The sequence below is a fragment of the Lepidochelys kempii genome, chromosome 1, assembly GCF_965140265.1.
Source record: "Lepidochelys kempii isolate rLepKem1 chromosome 1, rLepKem1.hap2, whole genome shotgun sequence".
In the NCBI taxonomy this organism is placed as follows: domain Eukaryota; kingdom Metazoa; phylum Chordata; order Testudines; family Cheloniidae; genus Lepidochelys; species Lepidochelys kempii.
The window spans coordinates 241,069,479-241,094,289 of record NC_133256.1 but is presented as its reverse complement, the minus strand read 5'-3'; the positions used below and the strand labels follow the sequence as shown (position 1 = coordinate 241,094,289).

General features: G+C 39.6%; 1 protein-coding gene across 18 annotated transcripts in view; it reads left to right on the top strand.

The window, feature by feature from the left end:
- The window catches only part of ERC1 (ELKS/RAB6-interacting/CAST family member 1), a 546,952-nt gene that overhangs the window by 314,679 nt on the left and 207,462 nt on the right, over positions 1–24,811 (top strand). For 9 of the 18 annotated variants that reach the window (XM_073320483.1, XM_073320517.1, XM_073320492.1 and 6 more), the window contains 2 exons: positions 6,961–7,092; positions 12,178–12,231. The exons of 2 other annotated variants lie outside the window; for them this stretch is intronic. In XM_073320483.1, coding sequence (XP_073176584.1) covers positions 6,961–7,092; positions 12,178–12,231 — 186 coding nt within the window. Of the gene's footprint in view, positions 1–6,960; positions 8,244–12,177; positions 12,233–24,811 lie in introns of those variants that run through there. 7 more of the 18 variants (XM_073320595.1, XM_073320503.1, XM_073320524.1 and 4 more) reach the window with 3 other exon arrangements.

Here is a 24,811-nt window from a genome sequence, read left to right as displayed (position 1 = left end):
AGAAAAAACATTTCCTTAGAATAATAAAAAAAAAATCTGGTGTGTAACAGAATCCTGTCTGCACCCAAAACAGTTGCTTTTCTTGAAATTGGCTTCATTGATACATCTGTCTTCAGTTGTTTTTTTTTCCCCCCAGCACGCATGAGGGTTGTTGGTAACTGAATTCTGACATGTCAGATGATTTTAATGAACTCTTACTGGGGTGGGAGAGGGAGGAGGAGGAATGCATAGGGTAAAGGTAATAAGGAATTACTGTCTCTTTACATTAAGGAAAATGAACAGAGGTTAGCATTAATATTCTTCTAACATATTAGTCCTATCTGGTAAGTGGTGCTTGCTCTAAAGGAAGCAGCTCTTCAGTCTTAACAAATAAATCTGCTACTCTACTATAGTGAAGATTCAGAAAAAGACATGGAGTGTTGAAGGGGGAGGAGACTGCTTGTCTGGGGTGATTAATGTGAAACCCTTTGAAATAATCTTCTGTAGCTGAGAAACGAAGAGATTCGGTAAATTCAGCCGTTTAATTACTGTGTAAACACTTCTGTAGAATTACTGTACCAACAAGTATTTTTATTTTTAATTTAAGTAAGGGAGGATGGGAATGAACTTTTTTAGACATTTTTCTATGCATGTTTCTTTGACTGCTCTTTCTTACTGAATGTTTGGATTGGAAGTGGGGCAGAAGAAGGTGTGTCTTACAACTACTGTGCTATATTAGTACAATGATGATGACAGGACTGACGTCAGGAAGCAGAGTTCAGAAGGGTGGGGGGGTCATCAGGGAAGTCACTTATGTGTTCAAGGTTCTTGTTAATATTTTGAAGTGCTGTTAGTTACATCTGTTGCTGCTTTTGCCTTAAACCCACAGGAATTTAGGAGTCTGAGTCACACTTCTGATTTATGGGTGATGAAATCTGTTTACAGTAGTCTACCCTCACTTATCCCCCACAAAAACACAATTACAGAAGCCTTATTTGCTCATTTCAGAGCATTGTTACCAGCTGCAATCTCAGCAATGGCTGTCAGTCAATAGGTGAGGCAGTGACCCAGTGTGGTGGTACAGAATCAGGGCCCCTGTTGGCTTTAACAAATACAGAAGTGGTAATTTGCAGCAACTGAAGTGAAATGTTAAAGCTGTTGGCACCCTGTACGAACTACTAAATGGTAAACCTGGATGTTCATATTGGCATGAAATTTTAGTCTGTCTAGGCTTTTACTCGTGAGAATTACCTTTATAATATCAATATACCATTCTGATTCAAGTTCGGGACACCAAACTTAAACTAACAGGAGAGAAGTGTCTAGGGCATGGTAGCTATACGAGAGAGAAACTGCCAATTTCTACTAGTCTTAACCTGTTCTTCCTTTTACTTTGATTCTGGGCCTTCTGTTTAACACTTATCTACAGCTACCTCTCTTTCTTTCTTTTCTTTCTTTTTTATTCCAGTTTCTAAGGTGCAATGAAATCCACTTTCAGGCTAATCCAGAGAGGGAAGCAAGGCATGTGAGGAGTACAGAATTTTATAATAGATCTGTTATTTCAGTTAGCATTGGTCAGGATGCTTCTCCATGGTTACGTACAACCTCTCTGTACTTTAGACTGCTCTTGATGTTGAGTATGGCTGATTCGCTTTCACAGATAGTCTTTTTAAAAATTGTCACAACTTTGAGTCATATCATAGAAGATACCTAAGGACACAAACTCTGACGGAGTCAAAGGTTGACTCTGCAGATTTCCAAGACAATTGTTGGAGATTCCTTGCATAATACTTTGAAACTTAGTCGCCACGATCCTTGAGGCTGCAGTAGTAATGTGCATCCTTCCATGGGTTTTGTTAAGAATTTTCCAAATGAGTTATCAAAACAGGGTGAATAAATTCTGGGAATATGAAGAATAAAGTTGTGCTTGAGTTAATTTTAATTTTATTCTCAGTGGTGTTTTTTTCCCCTTGAACTCTAAAAGAATTAATTGGCTCACATTAGTTGTGCCATGGCCAAACGGTATTGTGACTGGATTATGTATACAATTAGTTTGTCTTTCTAGTATGCCTATTCTTTTGCAGTTTGTAAATTCCTGGTATTTTTCAATTTATATGTATTTTAGGGAGAAGCATTTAGATGTAGTTGTATTTTGCTACTAGGATTACTTCTGTTTGATGTAATTTTACCCCAAAAGGGACTTTGACTTCATTGATGTTTCTCTGATCTCAGACCCACTGGTGGGGCTTTATACTCTTCTGGAACTAGATATGGTTGCCTGTTGTTAATCAGTGTGCAAGCCATTAGAGGTCTACAGTTTTGTGTGCAATTCTTGCTGCTTTTCTGTGCTGGTTCTTTAAGTTCACAAACTTAGTTCAGTTGTTTTCCAGCAATGGAATTAGTTTCATCTGTATTTATTCCATCCACATTGCCCACTGTGGGTTTTTTAGCAATGCTTAACATGTGTGTCAGCTTCTGTGTAATTCATTCTTGGTGATAAAAACACGTTTCCCATCACATGCTTTGGCATGACATTTTACAGACATATACTATCTGACAGTGGTGCGGGGGGATGTTTGTCCTCTCCCCCTCCCCCTGCTTTCTGTCTCACTGAGGTAGGTGATTGTAGAGATTTTGTTCTGAGTAGTGCAGTAGTGGCTGTTCTCTTCTTTCCATGTTTCATTAACTTCTCCTGTCAAGCATTTTAAATTATGGGTCCTTTATTTTTATACTTTTAATTTCAAACATTTTCCTATTTATTTTATATATGTGTGCATGCACGTGCACTGACACTTTGAAGGAATTTCTCATCATAATTTTAACAGCATTTTCTGAATGGTGTTCTTAGAGTTAGGCAGAAACTATTGTCAATCTGCAAAAACTCTCAGAACTTCAGCTTATTGCAGGTCAAAATGCCAAATGATGCATTGTATAATTCAGGGAGAGGCACTGACAATTTATTGTTTTTATTTTATGTACCTGCAGTTTTGCCATCAATATCAAAATGTAGTGAATGCATTTACCAGACAGCTTTTTTTCCACTCCAGTTCACTACTCCAGTGAATCAGTTAACTCATCTGATGTATGAGCATCTGAAAAATCATGTGATTGTTGTTTTTCTTCTACTACATTGAGCCATGCCCTGTATCTGATTTCCTTCATCCAAAGAGGTGTATTGGTCTTGCTTCTGATCATGTTGTAATGTTGTGACAATTCTGCTCCTATATACGACTGCTGTTTGGTGCATGGCTGGTAGAAATATATCTTGAATTTCCCAGGACATCCGTAGAATTAAAAATTGATATTTTTTCCACAAGGACACCATAAATCAGTGGAGTGATTCAGTAGGAAAAAGACAGTTGCAGTCAGTAATATCTTTTCCCCCTAGGGTTACTGAAAGTAAATTTTTTATGTAAATAGAAAGCAAAAATAAAAACAACCCACAATGGGGTTCAGCCTAAGACTGTGACCCTTGAATTGGGAACCTGACCTTCCGAAAGGCCTGCTCCCATCTCTGTCTTTTTCTCAACCCACCTTTTCTTTCTGTAAGGATGGCCTTGGGGAACATTTTACATATAATTTCTGTATGTTGCAGTTTGCTCTACCATTTTATAACTGTTCTGTTAGTATTGTTAGCATGGTGCAGAATACTGAGGTGGTAGATGTTTCTGCAGAGGACAAAAATGTTGATTTGTATCTATTTGTCACTTTGCTGAACTACTGAATATTACTCAAGTTTGTCATCAAAGCACCAAAAAGCTAATGTCACTCACCATTCAACTCAGATCCACTTTGAAAGTGAAAAACATTCTTATTTCTTCCTTCTTCAAGGGCAATGTTTAAATCTATTTGTGACCCCCATATATCAACTATTATGAAACTCAGAAACTCACACAAGATGACTTTTTCCTCCTCTGTTTGCATGTAGCTCTCTGGTGAAGGTTGGAGATTTCTCTCTTAGGTTTTTATAAATTGCCCAATCTTTGTGCTATCTAGGTGCAAAACAGAAAACCTGCAAGAGAGATTCCCCCCCCCCCCATAAAGGGCCCCATCTATCACTTGGGTTTGCTACTTACTACAGAACTGCTTTTTTTTCTTCTCTCCAGTTCCATGTTTTACATCTAGAAACAACTCGGACCAAAAAAAATTTTTGATAGACCACAGCATCAATTATTCTGTTCCTTGCTCCTTGGTCTAACAAAAACTCACTGTGCTATGCTTTGGAATACCAGTGCTGTGTGGGTTTGTCAGGCTCTGCTACTCATTTCTGACATCGACATCGTTTTATAGGGACAGGTGAGAAGGCTCATGTGGAGTGACTATGAGTTAGAGGAAATTCCCATGACTTTTCTCAGCCCGTTTGTCTGAGAAACTGGAAGAACAAAGTTATAACTAAACTCTACTTACTGACTAGACTCTAGGTGGCTTATATGTTGAAGGTGAAGAGGGTGATTTATTGACAGTTGTTTGCATGAATGCACACTGCATTTTCCAGTATTGCCTAGCACTCCAACATTTGCATAAATGTTTTCAGAGGATGCTTGTATGTCTGAGTGACATTTTAGGGAAAGTAATTAAACACATGCTGTCGAGATTTTGCTGATAACATTAATATGCAAAATATCTTTCTCACATTTATTTCAAATAGCAGTTTCCAAGTAGACACAGCGGCAAATATTTTCACATGCAAGTACCATAGCACTGTTCCAGATGTTCTGGCATCACCAATAGCTCTTATTTCTGTCCTCCAAAGTTTACTTTTCTGAATGGAGCAATTTACTAGGCTGGGTACCTGGAGCTCTTAAATGTTTGTCTGGCCACAGAAGAGCGTGTATGTGTAGATTTAACTTTATATTCCAACTTCCTTCTTATAAACCACTTTCCAGTTGCACACAGCTGTTTAGATGGGCCTTACCAGATCCTGTGCAGTGAAATGGAATGGACAGTCCCAAACTCTACAGCCTAACCAGGGAGAAGATTTGAAAGAGAGTAGTCAACAACATTGACGTAATGTAAAAAAGCTAATAAACATCTTTCAAGTCTGGCAGAATTAACACTCTATGATGAGATTTTTTGGGGGACTCACAACTTCATTCTTTTTTGAGGGGAAGACTTTGAGTTGACTAATTGCAACCCCTAAGTAGTTTTGAGAACATTGGAAGATTTTCTCAGTGCATCAAAAGGACTCAACAAGGGGTGAAATCTTACTCATGCAGCATAAGTTTTTAATGTGAAAACCTGTCCATTAGTTTTGTGGGAAACTCTATTGTAACTGAACTGGCCATTGCCCCCCTGTAAATCCATTTCATTTACATTCTTCTTTGAACAACAAGCACTATAGGAAAGTATCTTGAATTCCCTTTTGAAAGCCAGCCAAGTGTTGTAGCCTGCCCTACTGGCTGCACAAGTCCCATTGGATTGTCTCCACTTGGCACTGGTGCTAGAGATCTGCACAGCTCTCTTGGCAGGCTGATATACAGCTGTATTGGAACAGGATGATTAGAAGTGACAAGCTTGAGAGAGAACCAGCATCAATCTGCACTGCTCAGCTCTTGTGGGGGACACAGCCCAGTTCCTTGGAGATGGGATGGGCATCTAGGAATAAGATCGTTCTTTAAACTCTAGTAACATTATCAGAATGGCAGATTCAGAACCAAACCTCTTCAGAATCAATTGTTATTCTTCACACTTTGTGTGTTGTAAAATACTTCCAGAGAAACAGTGGCAGGATTTCAACACCAAGATCTGAAAGGACAGAAAACAAAGGCATAGATTTGCCACTGCTTCTTCCCTCATTTCAGCTACTTATCAAATAGCAAGTGGGATGTGAGAAGCAAGATGTTCATATGAATGAGAGAGTATGATCCCTCCATTACAAGGCCTACTGCTGCAGCGAGTCTGACGTTCTTGTGGTTACTGTAAAATCAGATCTCTAATGCTGGTGATTACTGTGTGAGCTAACGTAGCCTGCAACACCAGAGATGCATGGAATGTGTCCCCAGCTTGCTTGTTTTAGTTGGTGATTTTTAAATCAGCGGCTGCTACACTTCAAGAAATCAAAGTATCCTGACCAGCCTAAAGTGGCTTGTTTTTCAATCTTGTGGCCAAGTCATCATTGCAAAGTCAGGGATGTGCGTTTACTGTCAGAAATATCTCTTATGAGCAGATTCTCTTGGTAAAAACTGGAGTTTAGTTCCCTTGGTACTACTATTTCCAAATTACATTGTGTGTGTAAACAGGTAGTTTTTGATTTCCTCCTGACCCTGTAGTGCACTTCAGTGGCCTTTGAATATATGCAGGACACCTAAACTTGCAGCTGTGAAGATATTCTTAATCAAAGAATGAAGTATATGGGGATATTACACTTCAGATGCCTGAAATCCAAACTGGACTTCCCACCAGAACTTCAAGTGGGTTTTTCATGCAACAGCATTTGATGAAAAACTGAAGCTAGACTTGGCTGAAACTGTACAGACGTCTGTCCTGTTTTCTTGTTAGGTTAACATTTGCTTCAGAAAATAAAATATTTTTTTCCATCTGGACATGGTGAATTGCAAAGCTGCAGTGCTATGTTTCCCTTCTACCACAACTGCCTGTGAGAGTGCATGAGGGAATCCAAATGCCTGCTATTGTCCCACCACTGCTGGCTATTAAGCTTCTTTGGAACTGCACACTAACCTTTTCTTTACAAACAACCCTCTCATACCTGTGCTGTCTGATCTGAAAGGATTGTGGTACCACAGTTGCAGAGGCAAGCACAACTGTCTTGCTTTGCTAGATTTTTCCTTCACTGTATTATCAATTCCTCCTCCTCCTTCCTTCACTTCATCTTTCCTTCCTTTTTTGCGAAGATATTTTGATGTGGAATTGCACCCTGGGAGGGAGAGCAGCTATTTAGTTGGCATAGCACTTGGTTGTTAATGGGCTCTGATTCTTATTTCCAAATTAGTCTACTTCACCTGGTCTCCCATCATTTTCCAGGATAACCTGCGTAAAAAGGATGATCGGATTGAAGAATTGGAAGAGGCGCTGAGAGAGAGTGTGCAGATAACTGCAGAGCGGGAAATGGTGCTAGCACAAGAGGAATCAGCCAGGACTAATGCTGAGAAACAGGTCTGCAATCTTATACAGTCACTGGTGTTGCTGTTGGGCACGTAAGAGGTACAGCCTGACAATAAAGTAGTAGTAATCATTCTTTGCCCTTGAATAGTACCTTGCCATCAGGAGATCCTAAAGCACTGTACAGACATTAACGAATGGAGTCCATTTCTGTCCTTTCCTGAAACTAAATATGAGTGTGTGGTGTTCTGTGCTTTAAAAGAGAGGTTTGTGTGACATTTCTCTCTGACGTGTATACATCGAATATATATTCCTGTGTTAACATGTTCACACACACTGTACTATATATGCTGTATTATTATTAACTTGTATTACCTTATTACATAGGAACACTAGACATAGACACAAGACACCACTGTGCTAGGTGCTGTACAGACACAGAAGAAAAGGATCGTTCCTGTCATAAAGAGCTTACAATCTAAGTGTAGGACAAGGGACAATGAATGAGGAGTACAAAGGAACAATGATACATTAGTGGTCAGCATGATGGGCAATGGTCTCAGCACACCAGCATCTTAGCCATTGTCAAGTTTTTTTGTAGGCAAAATGGAAAAGGAGTTGTAAGGAGGATTTTGAAGGAAGAGTATGTGTTAGTTTTGTAGATGATTATGGGGAGCTCCTCCCAATCACGAGGGGCAGCATGGGAGAAATCATGAAGGTGTTTGATTGAAAATATAACAAATGGATGATAGAGACTGCTGTCGTGGGCCGGAGTCGACATCTTGGTATGAAAGATGATAGGTAGGGTGGGGATAGGCCATGAAGGGTCTTGAAAGAGAAGACAAGTCTCTTATATTTCATGCAGTTGAGAAGGGGGGAATCCATGGGAGGGATGCAAAGTGAAGGGTGACATGGTTGTGTACACATGTCTTCAAGTCACCACAGCTTGATGAAATACATCGTAGAATATTCAAGGAGCTGACTGAGGAGATATCTGAGTCATTAGCAATTATCTTCGAAAAGTCATGGTAGATGGGAGAGATTCCAGAGGACTAGAAAGGGCAAATGTCCTTATTTCCCTTTTTATAGATTGGCAGTATAACACAGGAAATTACAGACCGGTCAGCTTAACTTCAGTAGCCAGAAAGATAACGGAGCAAACAATTAAGCAATCAGTTTGCTAACACGTAGAAGATAATAAGCTGGTAAGTAAGAGTCGGCATGGATTTGTCAAGAACAAATTGTGTCAAACCAACCTAATAGTTTTCTTTGACAGGGTAACAAGCCTTGAGGAGAGTGGTAAGCAGTAGATGTGGTATATCTTGAGTTTAGTAAGGCTTTTGATACTGTCTTGCATGACATTCTCATAAACAAATGAGGGAAATATAACCTAGATGGAGCTATTATAAGGTGGGTGCATAACTGATTGGAAAAGTGTTCCCAGAGAGTAGTAATTAGTGGCTCACAGTCAAGCTGGAAGGACATATCTAATGGGGTCCCGCAGGGATCAGTTCTGGGTCTGGTTCTATTAAATATTTTCATTGATGATTTAGATAATGGCATAGAGAGTACACTTATAAAGTTTGCAGACGATACCAAGCTGAGAGGGGTTGCAAATGCTTTGGAGGATAGAATTCAAATTCAGGATAATCCGGACAAACTGGAGAAATGGTCTGAAGTAAATAGGATGAAATTCAATAAGGACAAATGCAAAGTACTCCACTTAGGAAGGAACAATCAGTTGCACACATACAAAATGGGAAATGATTGCCTAGGAAGAAATACTGCAGAAAGGAATCTGGGGGTTGTAGTGGATTACAAGCTAAATATGAGTCAACAGTGTAACACTGTTGCAAAAAGAAAAGCAAACATCATTCTGGAATGTATTAACAGGACTGTTGTAAGCAAAACATGAGAAGTAATTCTTCTGCTCTACTCCACGCTGATCAGGCCTCAACTGGAGTAGTGTGTCCAGTTCTTGGCGTCACATTTCAGGAAAGATGTGGACAAATTGGAGAAAGTCCAGAGAAGAGCAACAAAAATTATTAAAGGTCTAGAAAACATGACCTATGAGGGAAGATTGAAAAACCTGGATTTGTTTAGTCTGGAGAAGAGAAGATTGAGGGGGGGATATGATAACAGTTTTCAAGTACATAAAAGGTTGTTAAAAGGAGGAGGCAGAAAAATTGTTCTCCTTAACCTCTGAGGATAGGACAAGAAGCAATAGGCTTAAATTGCAGCAAGGGAAGTTTAGGTTAGACATTAGGAAAAACTTCCTGACTGTCAGAGTGGTTGAGCACTGGAATAAATTGCCTAGGGAGGTTGTGGAATCTCCATCATTGTAGACTTTTAAGAGCAGGTTAGATAAACACCTTTCAGGGATGGTCTAGATAATACTTATTGCTGCCCTGAGTGCAGGGGACTCGACTAAATGATGTCTCAAGGTCCATTCCAGTTATATGATTCTGTGATCAAAGCAGTGGACTAGGAAAATGATTTTGTGGCAGCATTCATAATGGGTATTTGTGGGGGGAAGGATGCAATTCCATTTATCAAGGTCAGTGAGAATGATGATGTAGTAATTGAGACACTAGATGATGAGAGCTGGCATAAGAGTTGTAACTCGGTGGATGGAGAGGAAGGCTGTTCCTTAGCTATGTTATACGGACAGAATCTGAGAGATTTAGACATAGGGGAATCTGAGGACCTGGAGTGAGTCCACATTGAAGAAGACACTCAGATTGCTGGCATTAGTAAAAGGCAAGATAGTGGTGGTGTACATAGTAAATGAGAGAGGAGGTAGAGAGGCAGGGAAATTAAGAGCTCTGTGTTAGCCATGTTGAGTTGGAGCTGATGGCTAGACATCCAGGAGATGTCAGAGAGAAGCCAAGATTTTAATTTGGACAGAAGGAGAGAGGTCTACATTAGAGTTAGATCTGTGAGTTGTCAGCGTAGAGACTGTAGTTGTATTTGTGTTTGTGAATGAGACTACCCAAAAGTGAGTTGTAGAGGGACAAAAGGAGATCTTTGTGGAACCCCCACAGAAAACTTGGGGGGGAATGAGTAGGATTGTCTGAAGGACGTGCTGAAGGAGAGATTAGAGAGTTAGGAGGAGACCTAGGAGAGGACAAACTCACAGAATCCAAGGGAAGATGAGATTTCAAGAAGAGCATAGTCAGTGTCAGTGCAGCTGACAATTCAAAGAGGATGTGGATGGAATACTGGTTCTGAGTTTGGCTAGGAAGAGGTCACTAGAGACCTTGGCAAGAGCAGTTTCAGTGGAGTGTCAGGGTGGAAGCAGGATCAGAGAGGGTCTAGAATGGAATTGAAGAGAGAAATGCCAGATAGCAATTGTAAACAGAACATTCAGTGACCTTACAGATGAAAGAGAGATGGGGCAGCAGTTGGAGAGACAAGTGGGGTCAGTGGTGCATTTTTTAAGATTGGAGAGACTGAAGTGTGATTTCATTGTGAGGAGAAAGAATAAGAGGAGAAAGAGAGGTTAAGGGCAAGGGGATGACAGTGGGCATTAGGGAGATCTGGAGGTGGAATGGGGTCATTGGGGAGGGGTTACAGGAGGAGAGCAGATGAGAAACTTCTGCAACTATGAAAGGGAAGAAGGAGAGAAAAGTAGGAAAGGAGGGAAAGGCAAGCCGAGGGGAGAAGGTCACGTAGTTTTATAATTTTCCTCTTCAAAGTAATCCAAGAGAGAAGTTAAGGGTTTGAGAACTAAGTCAAAGGTGGCAAAAAGGCAGTTGGGATTGCAAGTGTGGATTCATTTAAGTTGGGGAAGTAGAGTTGTTTAGTTAGGAAGATGTCAGTACTGAAAGAGGGGAAAATGGATTTTTAGTAGAGGACGTCAGTCTGGTCAAAGGAATTCCACCAGAGATGCTCTGCAGCACAAGAGCAGGAGCGGAGGAAGCAAAAGTTGGGAGTGAGTCAGGGCTGAGAGATGGTGGAGAGAACTTACAAATAGGAGAGAGGGGCAGAAGGGTGAAGGAAAGAGAAGCATGGAGAGAATCAACAACTATATCAAGTGAAGAGGGAGCTGAGCAAATGAGAAGCCATCAAGGCTGATGAACTTGAAGGCATGATGGGGGTTGCTGGCGGGCAATGCTAAAAGAGACCAGGTGATGGCTGGAGAGGGGGAACTCAGCAACAGAGAGTGCAGTGCTTGGTGAAAAACTCAAATGAACACCTATTTTGATGAATGGGAGAGTTGAACTAGGGCAGCAGGTCAAATGAAGACATGAAGGTGAAGAAATGTGCAGCCAAGGGGTTGGATGGGTCATTTCCACTAACAAGGAAATTAGTGACTGAGGACATGTGGGAGACTGAGAGAAGAGGAAGAGAGAGAGGCTGGAGCTGGAAGCAGAGGAGGGTTGATTGGGAGGAGTTGGATGGACAGTAGATGACAGCAACTTGAAAGAGAAGAGAAGAGTTGAATGCACTGCTGTTTAAAACAAGAAAAAGGGGAAGAGAGAGGAGTGGGAAGTGGCAGGAATGGGAGAGAAGACCAACATCCCCAGCAGAATCATATATCACAGCAGTGTTTTATTTCCAGCAAGGTTGCGAACTGTGGGGACCTTAACTAATGCTATCTTACTCGCAGACAGTGTTAAGAGAAAACCAGCCTTGTCACTCAGTGACTTTGCATAGCACCAAGTCAACGGCCCTGTCCTATTTTACCTGACAGTGTTTTGCTTCAGTATTTATTAAATGCAGTTGGGTAATGGGGAGGGATGGCAAGTAGCCATTGTTCTAAGGTGGGAAGGGCATTTCCTTTCAGCTGTTTAACCTTCTCACATTCCCTCCTTCACTTTAAAAATGTCCTCACTGTTTCCAATTCTGTGGAGGTTTATATAAATTATGAAAAAATCTCTCTCTGAAAGTTGAGTTTTACAAGTCTGGATTCTGTTTTTGTTTTGAAAATTAATGACAGTTCTTTTATGTGTTGCAACTATGATAATACATTAGTGTCAGCATTAGATTGGAAAAAGTGTGATGTATGTTTTTGGTTTTTTAAAATGTTAATGTTGACCATACTGATTTTAATTTGCTTTTAATTGCATGCTTTTTCTTCCCTCTATTCTGCTCATCTTATTTTCTACCATTCTGCAACTCACTGCCTGCCTGAAGCTATTAAATGAAACAGTGCATAAGGCCAACCATTTTGGCTTTAAATGGTTCAAGGTATGAGGAAACCTCATTTACATACATCCCTCCCCCTTCTCTTTAATACTATTGTGTTAACCCCCAGTCCTGTCTAGCCATACTCTCTGCCATCTTGTGTGCTGTGCCTCTCTGCTGTACAGTAGTGCTCACTGTAGATATTTCTAAATGCCCTGTAAGTAAAAGTTATACTTACTTTGCAAGAATTATGCACTCCATTAACCTGCTCAGGAATACAGAATTCTCAGACTTGGTGCCTAGACAGTGGTCCCAAACCATACAAACCTTACACACACCAGAACAGTTGGGTGTAAATCAGACTTTTGATTCCATCACTGCCACTCCTGCTTAGATAAGAAAACTCAATCTGACAGCAGACTGACTGAGTGGGAAACAGAAAGAGACTGAATGATGGTTTCACCATTCTAAGTAATAGGATAATTCAGAAGTTTGAGGTCCTGATAATGGATCAGAGTAATGCAGGAAGATTTCAAGACAGATCTGATCTTTTTCCATATGCCAGAATCAGGAGTCTTGCTAACCTCACAACCTTGGTGAAAAGAGATTACATACCTTCCCTCCAATCAGAGAGGAAAGATGGTCCAATTATTAGGTATTAGTTTGGAACAGTTGGAGAGTCCATGCTGCAGTTCCTCACAGCTTCCTGCCTGGATCTCACCATCAGAGCCTTGCGCAGTTACAAAATTTGAATCTGCATCCAAGTGGCTATCAGCAAAAATCGTCCACGGATATAAAGTGGATACCCATGGATTTGCAGGGCTCTATTCATAAAGTCCTGCAGGATAGAGCCAGGGTGGATTTGATTTAAATCATTAGTCAGGAAGATTTGATTTTATCATGGATTTCTTCATAAAAGTGCATTCGTAATACATATTCTTCACAACTCAGAGATAGATGTAGGTTTCGTTTTTAGAAGGTACACACTATACATTTTTAAAGTGATTTATTTTGAAAACTTTTCAAATTAGTTTTACAGCTATATCAGAAAATGAATGATTGGTTATTTCATTTACCAAAGGTAATTGAAGCAGATAGTTTACCTCCCACTGACTTAATAAATATCTCCAATTCAACAGGTTAATCATTAATATTTGGAGGATTTTCTTGCCATGCTGTATGAGGAGAACATCACCAGACAGACATTTAAATTGTTTTATTTAACTAAAATAACAACATTATGTATTCTGGATTTTTTTCTTCAACAGCAAACATATAATATTTTAACAAAACAAGCATACGAATTTTTGAATTTAGTTAAACATTCACGTTTTTTAAAACCAGGGTTTTTTTTTGTTAAAATTGTTTTTAACTAAAATAGTTAAATGAAATATAAAAAACAAAAATTAAATAGACTATGTCAGCCAGGTCAACATGAGAAATCTAAAATATTGGCTTCTGCAGCTAACTCAGTTATTTTCATCCTCATTTTCCTGTTTGTTCATAATCTGGAAAAGAAAAACAAGCTTTCGTGCTTTTTCAGGTCCCAAATGATTTCTCAATTTGGAATGAATTAGTCCAAAGGAATAAAATATTCTTTCTACATTGGCAGAAGAAGCTACTGCTGTTAAAAGTGAGATTATCACTTCAACAGTCTCTGAATCCAAATGCTTAATTGACTTCCACCAGTTCACTGGTGTGACTTTCTTTAAAACATCAGCAAACGTCTATTTCTTGAATGGTTCACCCTTAGCTCTGAAGTTTATAGTTGGCATTATGGAGGGATGATTGCTGGATGTCCATGTCCTAGCCAGCTTCTCTTCTTCAGCAATTAAGGTTTGACCCTGGTACCGAGTATTGAGAATATTTGCAAGAAAGTGAGTTGGAGATAGTGCTTGTCCCATTCATTTTTTTAATGCTTGTAATTTAACTCTGTCATTGCATATTTCTCTTTTTAAGATCTCACTCAGTTCCTTCCAAATTTCTACAGCATCAGCAATAAAACAGCTATTTCCCTGCAGTTTGTTCAAGGCTACAGAAATAGGCTTCAGGGTACTCAGCATGTGTTCAACATTTCTCTTAAGCCCAGTGTTAAGAACTTTGGCTGTGACAGTGCCATCTGTTTTTTCATGATTTTGTTCACAAACTGTCATAAGATTAGGCCAGTGCTTGATCTAGTGCTCAAACCAGTCCACTACTGAGTTCCATTGCACGTCTTGTGGGAAAGTTAGCTTGGTTCCTCCCACTTTTTTCAGAGCAGCTGCTGCAAAGTGGTTGTTATGGAAGTATTTTGCAATTTCAACAACATTAGCTGTTATTTCTGGAACACTGAAGTCTTTGTCTACAAGGTGCATCAAATGAGCACTGCAACCTTATGTTATTAGCTTGGGACTCTCTTCACTCTCCTCTAAATTCCTTCTCATCTTGGATACGTTTGCAGCATTCTCTGTGACCAAGCTGCGTACTAGACATTTGAATTTTTTTTCACAGTTTATTATAGCTTTTACTGCTACTACTTGTAAGTTTTCTGCTGTGTGTACATTTCCTGATGTATCAATAGTTTCTGTAAGGAAAACATTTCTTTCTTCTGTTGTTACACAAGCACATACAACAGGATCATTGTGGACATTGCTCCACCCATCAAGACTCAGGTTAACAATTTCACCTTCTAGACCTCTTGCGCACTGCTCAATTTCTCTTTTATACACTTTATCCAGCAATTTGCCTGCCACATCTGCTCTGTTGGGTGGACTGTATCCTGGTCTTAATGAATGAACCATGTTAATGAAGTGTGGGTTCTCAATCATATGGAAAGTTTGTAGCATAAACAAACCGGGTAACTTTTTCATCAATTACCTCTTTTTATAATCTGCTGGTTCTTATCACAAACTTATCTTTGGTTGTTTCTGGATGATGGAGATTTTTTTTTCTTTTTGCTACAGGTGATATACTGTGGCTGTGTGACCTACATGATGTGAGTGAAACACTCTCATTGGCAGATAACTCTGAAACTATAGAAAATGATAGTGATCTTGAAGGTGGATAGTCTTCAGAATCCTGTATGTTGAGGATGGGTTCTCCTAAACAAAATAAGTCAAGGCAGTTATTTAATTATTATGACTATACTGCTCATTTAGTATTACTCATTGCATTCACTGACACTAAGTACTGCTTTAAAGGTGAAATTGTAAAATGAAGATCTGCCTATTTCAGCTATTGATTTTTTTATCACACTGCATCTGAAACGATAGTACCATAGAGTAACAACTATATTTTTTGCTCAAACATGAGAATTCAAGAATAGTCCAGAAGGAAGACAGGCAGTCCTTAAGAAAGAAGTATGAAATAAAAAAGTTTACTAACGTGAAGATCCTGCATGTTCAGACGTGTTTCTTTCATCATCTTCAACGCAGCTTCCTCCTGAGAAGGAGCACTTCTCATGATGTTGTTTCATTCGGGCAACCAGGGCTTGCATTTCTTTGTTGTGCTGTTTGCATTTTGCGCACATGCCTGTCTTACCCACAGGTAGAGGAATTTCATTAAAATACTCCCAAACTAGGTCTTTTTTTACAGCCTGCTTCCATTATAGGTTTTCCCTTCTAGTGAGAGAATGGTATGGTAGATCTCAAATCAATGAAGGCTACACTCAGAAAGACCTCAAGACTTCTGGAATATGCTGCTCAAACAGTTTTTCACTTTTGTTTCTACTGCCTGTCCCTCCCTTCTCACATTTCTCTCCAGACTTCTTCTCCTTGTCCAGATCTGTTCCGTCCCCAACAATCTTCTATTCATTGAACATTTTGAAACTTTGCACTTTTAGAGAGAGGTAAGGGATTGACTCAGCGTACACAAATTTGCAGAGGGACAATAGGGTTGAGAGGTCTGTTATTTCTCATCTCTCTATATTATTTATTTAAAAACATTTTTGCTGTTAACAAGCATGTTATCTCTGGAGACACAAATCCACAGTTTGAGAACTGCAAAACTAAGCATCTCTGATGGTATCTTTTAGGCTGAGCACTGAGTCCCATTGGGTAGATAGAAAGATTAACATAAATAATCTATACAGAAGCCCCTGGAACCCCATAAGATTGGGTCCCTAATCCATGAACTATTGGAACTCATTTACAAAACTTTTCTTAAACATTACATGAATATATTGTCTCATACTGTAGAATTAAAATTTATAATCCCTATTCCATGATGAGATATCTTTGAGTTATAATGTATCTTAATTAAAACCATCTTTAGATCGGATTTTTTTGATAAAATGCTTTTTGAGGAAAAAACCTATTTAAATAAAAAAATCAGATTTATTTTTTTTTAAATCATTGAATTTGCATAGGCAAAAAATGCCCTGGTAGATCTCTTCCCACCTTCATGTTATAAGAACTGATATATTTGGCCTCTGTAGTTCATAACCTTATTGTTATAAATATAAAACTGGTTGGCAGGGAAATTTTTACTGAAGCTTTGGTGGCTGAATGACTTTAAAAGGGGGTATCAAAAATATAACTGGAGGGAGAATCCAGCTACCTCTTTGGAGAGGGAGAAAAGGTATAACATACTATTGTCAGGCCAAGGGGAGCCATCTAATTTACAGTTAATATAAGAACAAGAAGGTTTTTGAGGGACTTCCCCACCTGTCATTGATCAGGAAAACAATGCTGGAACCCCACAAATAAGAAGTTTGCTTAAATGTGGTTATTGCTAGCATGGCTTCAACAATAGTGTGTATAGGGCCATAATTAAAGGCAGCATATGCTGTGCATCTTCAAATATTGAAGTGTGGAGATAACTGACTCAACATGATATTGTAGCATCTCTCTAAACGAAAAGCACCCCAAAAAGTGGAGTGTTAGAATCACTGTGATAATACAGTTGGGGGCATTTTTCAGAATAATTAGTGAGTCAATGGTAAATTGGGTGCCCAAAAGACACATGCAGTAGCAAAATTTTCAAGAACACGCATCAAAGTTGCTCATGTAAAATGAATTACTTCGCTTACAGATTTTCAGTTTTCCATTGCTACATTTGCAATTTCCTATGCAGTCACACATCTTTTATGCACGATATACAGGACCTTTTATTCCAATGCAAATAAGAGCTTAGAGTTGAGAGAAGATTTCAAAAATACTTTCCAATTAGGCTGGTCAGACTTTAGCACTTATTGATGGAGGTCAGAAAAGCTTTTTGTTTCTTAGGAGCTACTGGAAGCATGTGCAAGAAGACCTTTTTTAACCAGAATAACAAAAATGATTCACCCCCCCACCCCCCCAAAAATACTTTAAGTGGTGGCCTCGAGGGTAGAAGAGTTTTACTTTCTTTTGCCGAGGCATAGGTAACTTACCGAAATCTGTGGTTCCACTGGTGAGTTCCTGGATGCAGTGGTTGAAAGGACTCCAACCCTCAGACATTGCCTGGAACTGGAAGAGTACTTGGAGAGGCTTTCTATGTTTCAGGACTGCAATCTGATGTTTCCCACTCTATATAGAGAAAACTGTATGAGCTTTACATTGGGTGAGGGATGAAGCCTGGAGAGAACACACACACAATGTCTGCAAAGATACCATCATGAACCTTAACATAAATAATTGAATTTAGTCTTGAGTTTGTATACATAATCTGCACCAAACCCACTGGAGCACTGTCATCTAAGGCTATGTCTACACTATGAGCTAAGGGTGTGATTCCCCTGCTCATGTATGCATATTCACGCTAGCCCAGTGCAGATATAAATGGCAGTGTAGTTGCAGTAGTACTGGTATCAGCAGCAGGGCCACAGTAAGTTCATATTCACCAGTTTTAGGCAAGTTTATACTCAGTGTGGCTCAGCTGTGCCTCCATGGCTGCTATGTCTGCTACCGCCTCTGTACTGCTATTTATACTCGCACTGAATTAGCATGAGTATGTCTACTGTGACAAAGTTCCTCCTCTGCCTTGGTGGGTCCTGTGCTTATTGGTGGATTTGCTCAACTCAGAGATTCACGGGAGCCTTCAGTTTGGCCACTTTTGCTAGTGGCTCAAATCTGCCATTCACTCAGGTATCCTCATCGTTGGCCAGCATGGGGAAAAGAAAGGAGAACAATCCCCGCAGTCTCTGCTGATCCACCTAGTGGGTCGGGGGACAGGCCATTGACCTTCCCCTCTGGTGGAACCCACAGTCCAGGTCAGCTCCTCCTGTATCCAATAGGGAGTTGGGAGGATTGGAGGGAACCCGAGCCCGCCTTCTACTCCAGGTTCCAACCCAGGGCCCTGTGGATCACAGCTGTCTACATTGTTTCTTGTAACAGCTGTGTGACTGCTAGAACTCCCTGGGCTACTTCCCCATGGCCTCCTCCCAACACCTTATTTATCCTCACCACAGGACCTTATTCCTGATGCCAGATAGCATTTGTACTCCTCAGTCCTCCAGCATCACTCGTCCTCACTCTCAGCTCCTTGCGTGCCCCTCACTGACTGAAGTGAGGTCCTTTTTAAACCAGGTGCCCTGATTAGCCTGCCTGTCTTAATTGATTCTAGCGGCTTCTTAATTGGCTCCAGGTGTCCTGATTAGCCTGTCTGCCTTAACTGGTTCCAGCAAGTTCCTGATTGTTCTGGAACCTCCCCTGTTACCTTACTGAGAGAAAAGGGACCTGTTTAATCTGGAGCTAATATATTTGCCTTCTATCACTCTCCTGTAGCCATCTGGCCTGACCCTGTCACACTACACAAGCAGGGGAATCACATTGCTAGCTTTTAAACATAGCCTAAGAGGAGTCAAAGGACAAGAACATTTTCTTCCTGCTCTAGAGAGGAGGAAACTACAAAGGATTGTCTCACCGGTAGCTTTTGCCCCATGGATAGAAGTATTCCTCTTTTTCTCCAAATAGGGGAGCATTCCAAGACTCTCTTGATGGCCACATTTAAGGATTACCCAAAGAATTTTACTTTCAAAAGAAATCAGGATCCAAGTGAGTTCCAGACATGGAGTTTCACCCTATCAGAATTGCAGCCAGTTGTCTCCTAGCTAGTACAATACAAAGAAAAGAATGAGAAGTAGTCTACACGGTGCATAATGTGCTCTACCTGAGGTGTGATTTCTGAGATGCACTGGCATGTTGGTCCACGTAGACCCTTCTGGTGTGCTTTAAAGTAGTGCTGTTTAAAACAGTACTATGTTAAAGCATACTAAGAGATCTTTTTTGCATACCAGCAGGGTCTTCACAGAGCAGTTAATGTGCAACATGTTAACGCACCTTAAGAATCACAGCTCCATAGAGAGCATTACTTCACTGTGTAGATGAGCCCCGAGTTGACAAACCTTGTTAAGTCACAAGTAACATCAAACTGAAATAAATGCTTTTTGTAGGTTTAGGATTTTTTTTTAAAGTGAGCTAAAGCAGTGAAGTCAATTTAAGCTTCCTGAAAAATCCGCAACACTCTGGGGGAGCTCTGGTATCACTAGCTTTGCTTGAACAGCTAGCAGCCATCAGTGTCTGGAACCGAGAAGTTCAGGAGATGGAGCCCACCTCACAGGAACCCACCGACTCCTAGCTAAAACAGTGCAAATCATTGAGATAAAAGGAACCCTGAAAAGAATGGGAAATATCCCTTTATATTTTTTCCTTTTAATGAGGTCCTTTCTAAACATGCCTGCCAATGGGCCACCTCAGTTATCAGCACCTGTTGATTTGATTGAGGAGTTAACCTCCTTAATTGTCAACAGCTGAGCTAGTTAGAGTCTTCACATACAGCAGTGCAGCTGTGCAGCTGTAACACTTTAGTGAAGACACTACAACACCGACAGGAGAAGCTCTCCCATCAGCTTAATTAATCCACCTCCCTGAGAGTCAGTAGTTATGTCCACAGGAGAACCTTTCGTGTTGACATGGCACTGTCTACACAAGGGGTTGGGTCAGTATAACTACGTCGCTCAGGGATGTGGATTTTTCACACCCCTGAGCAATGTAGTTATATCAATATAGGTCTAGTGTAGAACTGGCCTTAACCTCATCTATTGACGCATTAGTTGACTCCAGTGTCCATATCACCCAGAAAGAGGTCTGAGAAAAATGAGGCTCTCCTTCCTCAGAGGAAGAAAATTACTTATTATTCAAATTTGCTGAGGGTTTTCAAAGGCTTTCAGAATTAAAATACTTGAGAAGAAAAAACACTTTTGAAACCTAGTCTGTTCCAGCTGCTCTTTCTAATCTTTGAATGCAGGACACCAATACATGAACATACTCATTCAACACCAGCATAAACTGTAAAAGTTAACAGTTGAGACATCTTGTTTTCTCTCAGAAAACTTACTTGAACATTCCACTACTGACTAACTTATAGTTTTTCCATATTTAATTGGAGGGAATATGACTTGTGCAATGCAGGAGAGTTGGCTTGCCATTGAATTACTGCTGGCAGAAACCCACTTCTAGTATAAACCTTTTATTTAAAATCAAGTATTGATTCCTCTGTGGTAAATGATGGATCGTCTGTTACATAATGCTAAAGCTTGATAATGCAACACTTTCAGAATGCTCCCATTTTGCCATCTAATTACAGTTCAATAGAATCAAGTGCTATTACAACCAATTTCAATATTAGGAGCAATTCTTTAGATTAATATTATGTTCTGGCAAACACTATATTTAATATTTGCTCTATACTTTTCAGATTTTCATTAACTTGGGCCACTTAGAAACAAAAATAGACTTTTAGGCAATCTTCAAGAGTACTCTGCCTTACTTCTTATGAGGCATGGCACAAGAATAGTCACTTGGCTGTTTTTGTATTTGGTAGCTGCAGAGTAGTCTGGGGGAAAGAATTTAATCACTTGGTCTGCGATCCTACAACTGTATCCACTCGGGGAGACCCCTGTATCTATTTGGAGGCCCACTGAAGTCAGTAGGTCTCTGTGCAATGTGAGCACAAGGATCTGCTAGTGAGCAGGTTGCACATTTGCAGGTTTGGGGCCACAGATAATATGATCTGTTATTTTCTTCCATATCTTTTGTCAATATTTTTAGAATGTATAGTACTTTTCTTTTTCTGGTAAAACTCTCCTCTTCTTAGTCACCTTGGTTGTTTTATCCTCCACAAAACTAGTCATATGGAACATATGTCACAACTTTTGATTGTATCACTAGTGGATTGTAGTCAGCTATTCTGTTTAATGTGGAAGACCAGAGGAATTGTGTCTTTATACTGCTAAATAGCTCCTCCTTCAGCAGTTACTGTTGTACACACAATAAGTTTGTTATGAACATCACACCAATCATCTACACTTGTACCCATGAAGTCACTCAGCAGACATTTTCTGAAAACATTCAGTCTTGCCATGAATCACTTTGAGGTGATTGCCAGCTACTGTAAATCCTGGTGCTGGAGATTAATCTTGTCAAAGAATTTTAGCTTTATTGATTTGTGGAAGTTCAATATATCGATTGGAAAGAGATGGTGTTGGCAAATAGTGCATGGGCTGTTTTCTTGTCAGTCTTCTTTTTGAGTTTGTGGTGTTCTCATGGCAAGGAAGTTACTGTGACCCTGGACTGCAGATGAGCATTTTAATTATGAAAAATCTATGCAACATTTGAATTTTTTCTAATAATTAGGAAACTAATAAAGACACAAGGACAAAACATCCACTTTGTCAATTTAACATTATGAAATTGGAAGAAAGTAAACTAGCAACATGTAAATAAAAACAGATTTTTCATTTAAAAATATATTTTTTAAAATTATTCACCCTAGTTAGAGGCACTCTCAAACAGGTGTGTACATGTAAATACAAAATGCAGTTTCCTTAGCTTGTCACTTTCTGTGCCTTTTTAGTATTGTTGCAAATATTTTAATCTGGGCTTTGTTTGTCACAGACAAGCTTCCCCTTCTCTTTGGAATCCTGTTTGTGGCCTCAGCAAATTGGCATGGAAATTGGTGCAATATTACAAACATTAGTATTATAATTTAGCTGAAGCATCAAATAAGAGGCCCTGGGCTATGAGGGAGCAATGTTAAGGTTGCCACCCATCCCAAAACTTGCAGTACCTGGGTGCAATTTCATAGGTCTCACATTTGCACATACCTAGGTGGTAAATTATTTTGTCTTTCATTTATTCTGGGCCTTGCTGCATGAGAACATATCTTCTCAGAGTTATATCACAACTAGTTGTCACAAATTTGCAAGATGAGTATCTATTTCTTATAGCAAGGAGAGAAGGAGGTGGCAGCTCTAAGTCAACACCCATGCACAGAGGTCTTCAATCTGTAATACAATAGCTAGAAAACAGCCGTCCATACCAACTAGTCTCCCTAAGAAACCACAGTGGTGGATGGCCACATTGCACCCTGGAAACCATTGAGGTGGAGACGGTAGATGCTCAAGACAAACCAAGAGGACTAATGAGCCACTCTTGTGAACATCTAAATTACGTAAAATGTCACAAGGGAGTTGGTGTCAGGATTTTCTTAAAGATGTGAGTTACTATAGAGCCAAGTGTCCAAATGAACTTATAGGGGTTGACCAATTGCTACCCCCTGTAAACAGATTCTGCAGGATTCAGTTGATTTGCCCCACATATCCTGGACTTTGCATAGTTTGCACAACCCAAGTGGAAATCTCTTTATTAGGAATAGGAAATTACCAATTCATTTCACATAAGCCACCAAGCAGATATCAGATAAAATAGTTTTCATTCATTATCAACAGGAGTGGATTCAAACCAGTAACCTAAAGGTGAAACACTAAATCTTTTGCTTCTATCAGTTGCTAATCCCTTGGTTCATCCAGTACTCTGATCTACTTCTGAAGCTTTTCATTTTTGTTGGCTTACTAAGTATAGTATTAGAATGTTTGCATTTCAGATTGGGCCTTGATAATCACACCGTAGGTTGCTATTTCAAAGCTAATGAGATGATAGCTTCTTTTTAACGATGGCTATTTTTAAAATCTTAAATCGGGCTGCCGTCCCCTAATACGGTGCTGTATTATCCAAATATTTATGACTTTATGGTGTGGTTATCTAGGAAAAAATAAACCAAGTCAGAACTATTAAGCAATCAATGACGCACATCAGAGGCCTGCACTGCTGCCACTTTAAAGAAAGTTGTGCCAGTTTTAATTTTTTGAAAGTCATTGAATTGATAGTGCCCCACTATGGTAAAAATCACTTTGTTTACATTCGTTGCCTTTGAATATTAAGAGCAGCGGGCTTTAGAATTTATCCAGTGGTTGTAAGTGACAGGAACCCAGTTTTGTTCTCTCACGGGAACCAACTGTTAATGGAATCTCTCTCCTCCTACCAGCCCAAATAATCTTAAATAGTATTAGGACCTGATTTTGAAAATCTGAAGCATTCAAACAGATAGCCGAAACTGCGGCCATTTTCTTCTAAAATATAGTGACCTAAAGTTAGACTTCTAAATTAGTGGCCTGATTTTAAATCTAACAATGACTTCTTTTAAAGATGTTTATGCTCAGCACCTCTGCAAATCAGGATACTTTAATTGGGGTGCTTAAATTCATGCACACAGATTTGCACACGTTGCTTCTATCTTTAACCCTATTAAACCTGGCCACTACATGTATCTCTGCCCTGTGTTTACTGAAGAGGGTTTGATAAGGACATAGGAGGCTAAATTGTGGATTTTCTGGCAGTTAAGAGTTTACATCAATAGTGTGCTGTTTAAATATATTTTCTTGTGTTAATTCTTTCCTCCTCTGCCCTCTGTTTAAATTATTCTAATGAGATTCAGGACTCTTTCAGGGCTCATGTTACATCAGTAAGGAATGTTGAGATGTTATCAAGGCACCTAAAATTCTGTATCATATGTGTCCATGGCATAATTCATAGCATCAATTGACCAGGAAAAATTCTGATAACTTATTAGTGAACGAAAAAAAAAGACTCGCCCGGGATCTCTTCACTCATTTTCCTCCCGTAATGCTGTCCACCACTTTCAGAGATTTCCTTTTGTGAATGCCCAGCCATTTAGATTCAGCTCCCTCAAGAACCCAGCGCTCAGTATTACTCAGAAGGCGTCACTAAAGAGCAATGCAAGAGGAATTTCAGACCCAAATTCCATTTTGCCCCTTCTCCCAAAATAGTAGCTGCCATTAGACCACCAGACTGGCCCTTTGTAATCATTTCCTAATGCTTATTACCCTGGTTGCCTTTCCATATTGTAAGGGTAGAGAAATTAAACAAAATTAAAATGTGGTTATTATGCATTATCGTCTAAAATTTATTTTAATCATAGATGTTCCAGGCGTACAAAAGAAATTCAAACACCCTTTTTTACTCTGTACTCCTGTAACTGAAAGACAGTCAAAATACAAAATACTTTTCTTTTCAGATGTGTTGGATGTTGGGAAAAATTCTTTAATAGCATGAGCTCTTGTAAATTAAGTGAGTTCCTCTACCAGAGATATAGGTCACTGTGTATAGATGTTGATAATGGAAATGCAGGTGGACCACCTACCTACAGCAGTGCTCTATAAAATTAGAGACTTTGCCTGTAGGAATATGTCAGTATTTTGACTCCGATATGTAACAGATGGACAGTTTGCTTTTAATGAGTCCTTGGCCCTTCTTCAGTTATCTCTTACTGAGAAGTTTGATAAACCAAATTATTGGCGTTCAAGGCAGTAATCCAAGCTATGGCT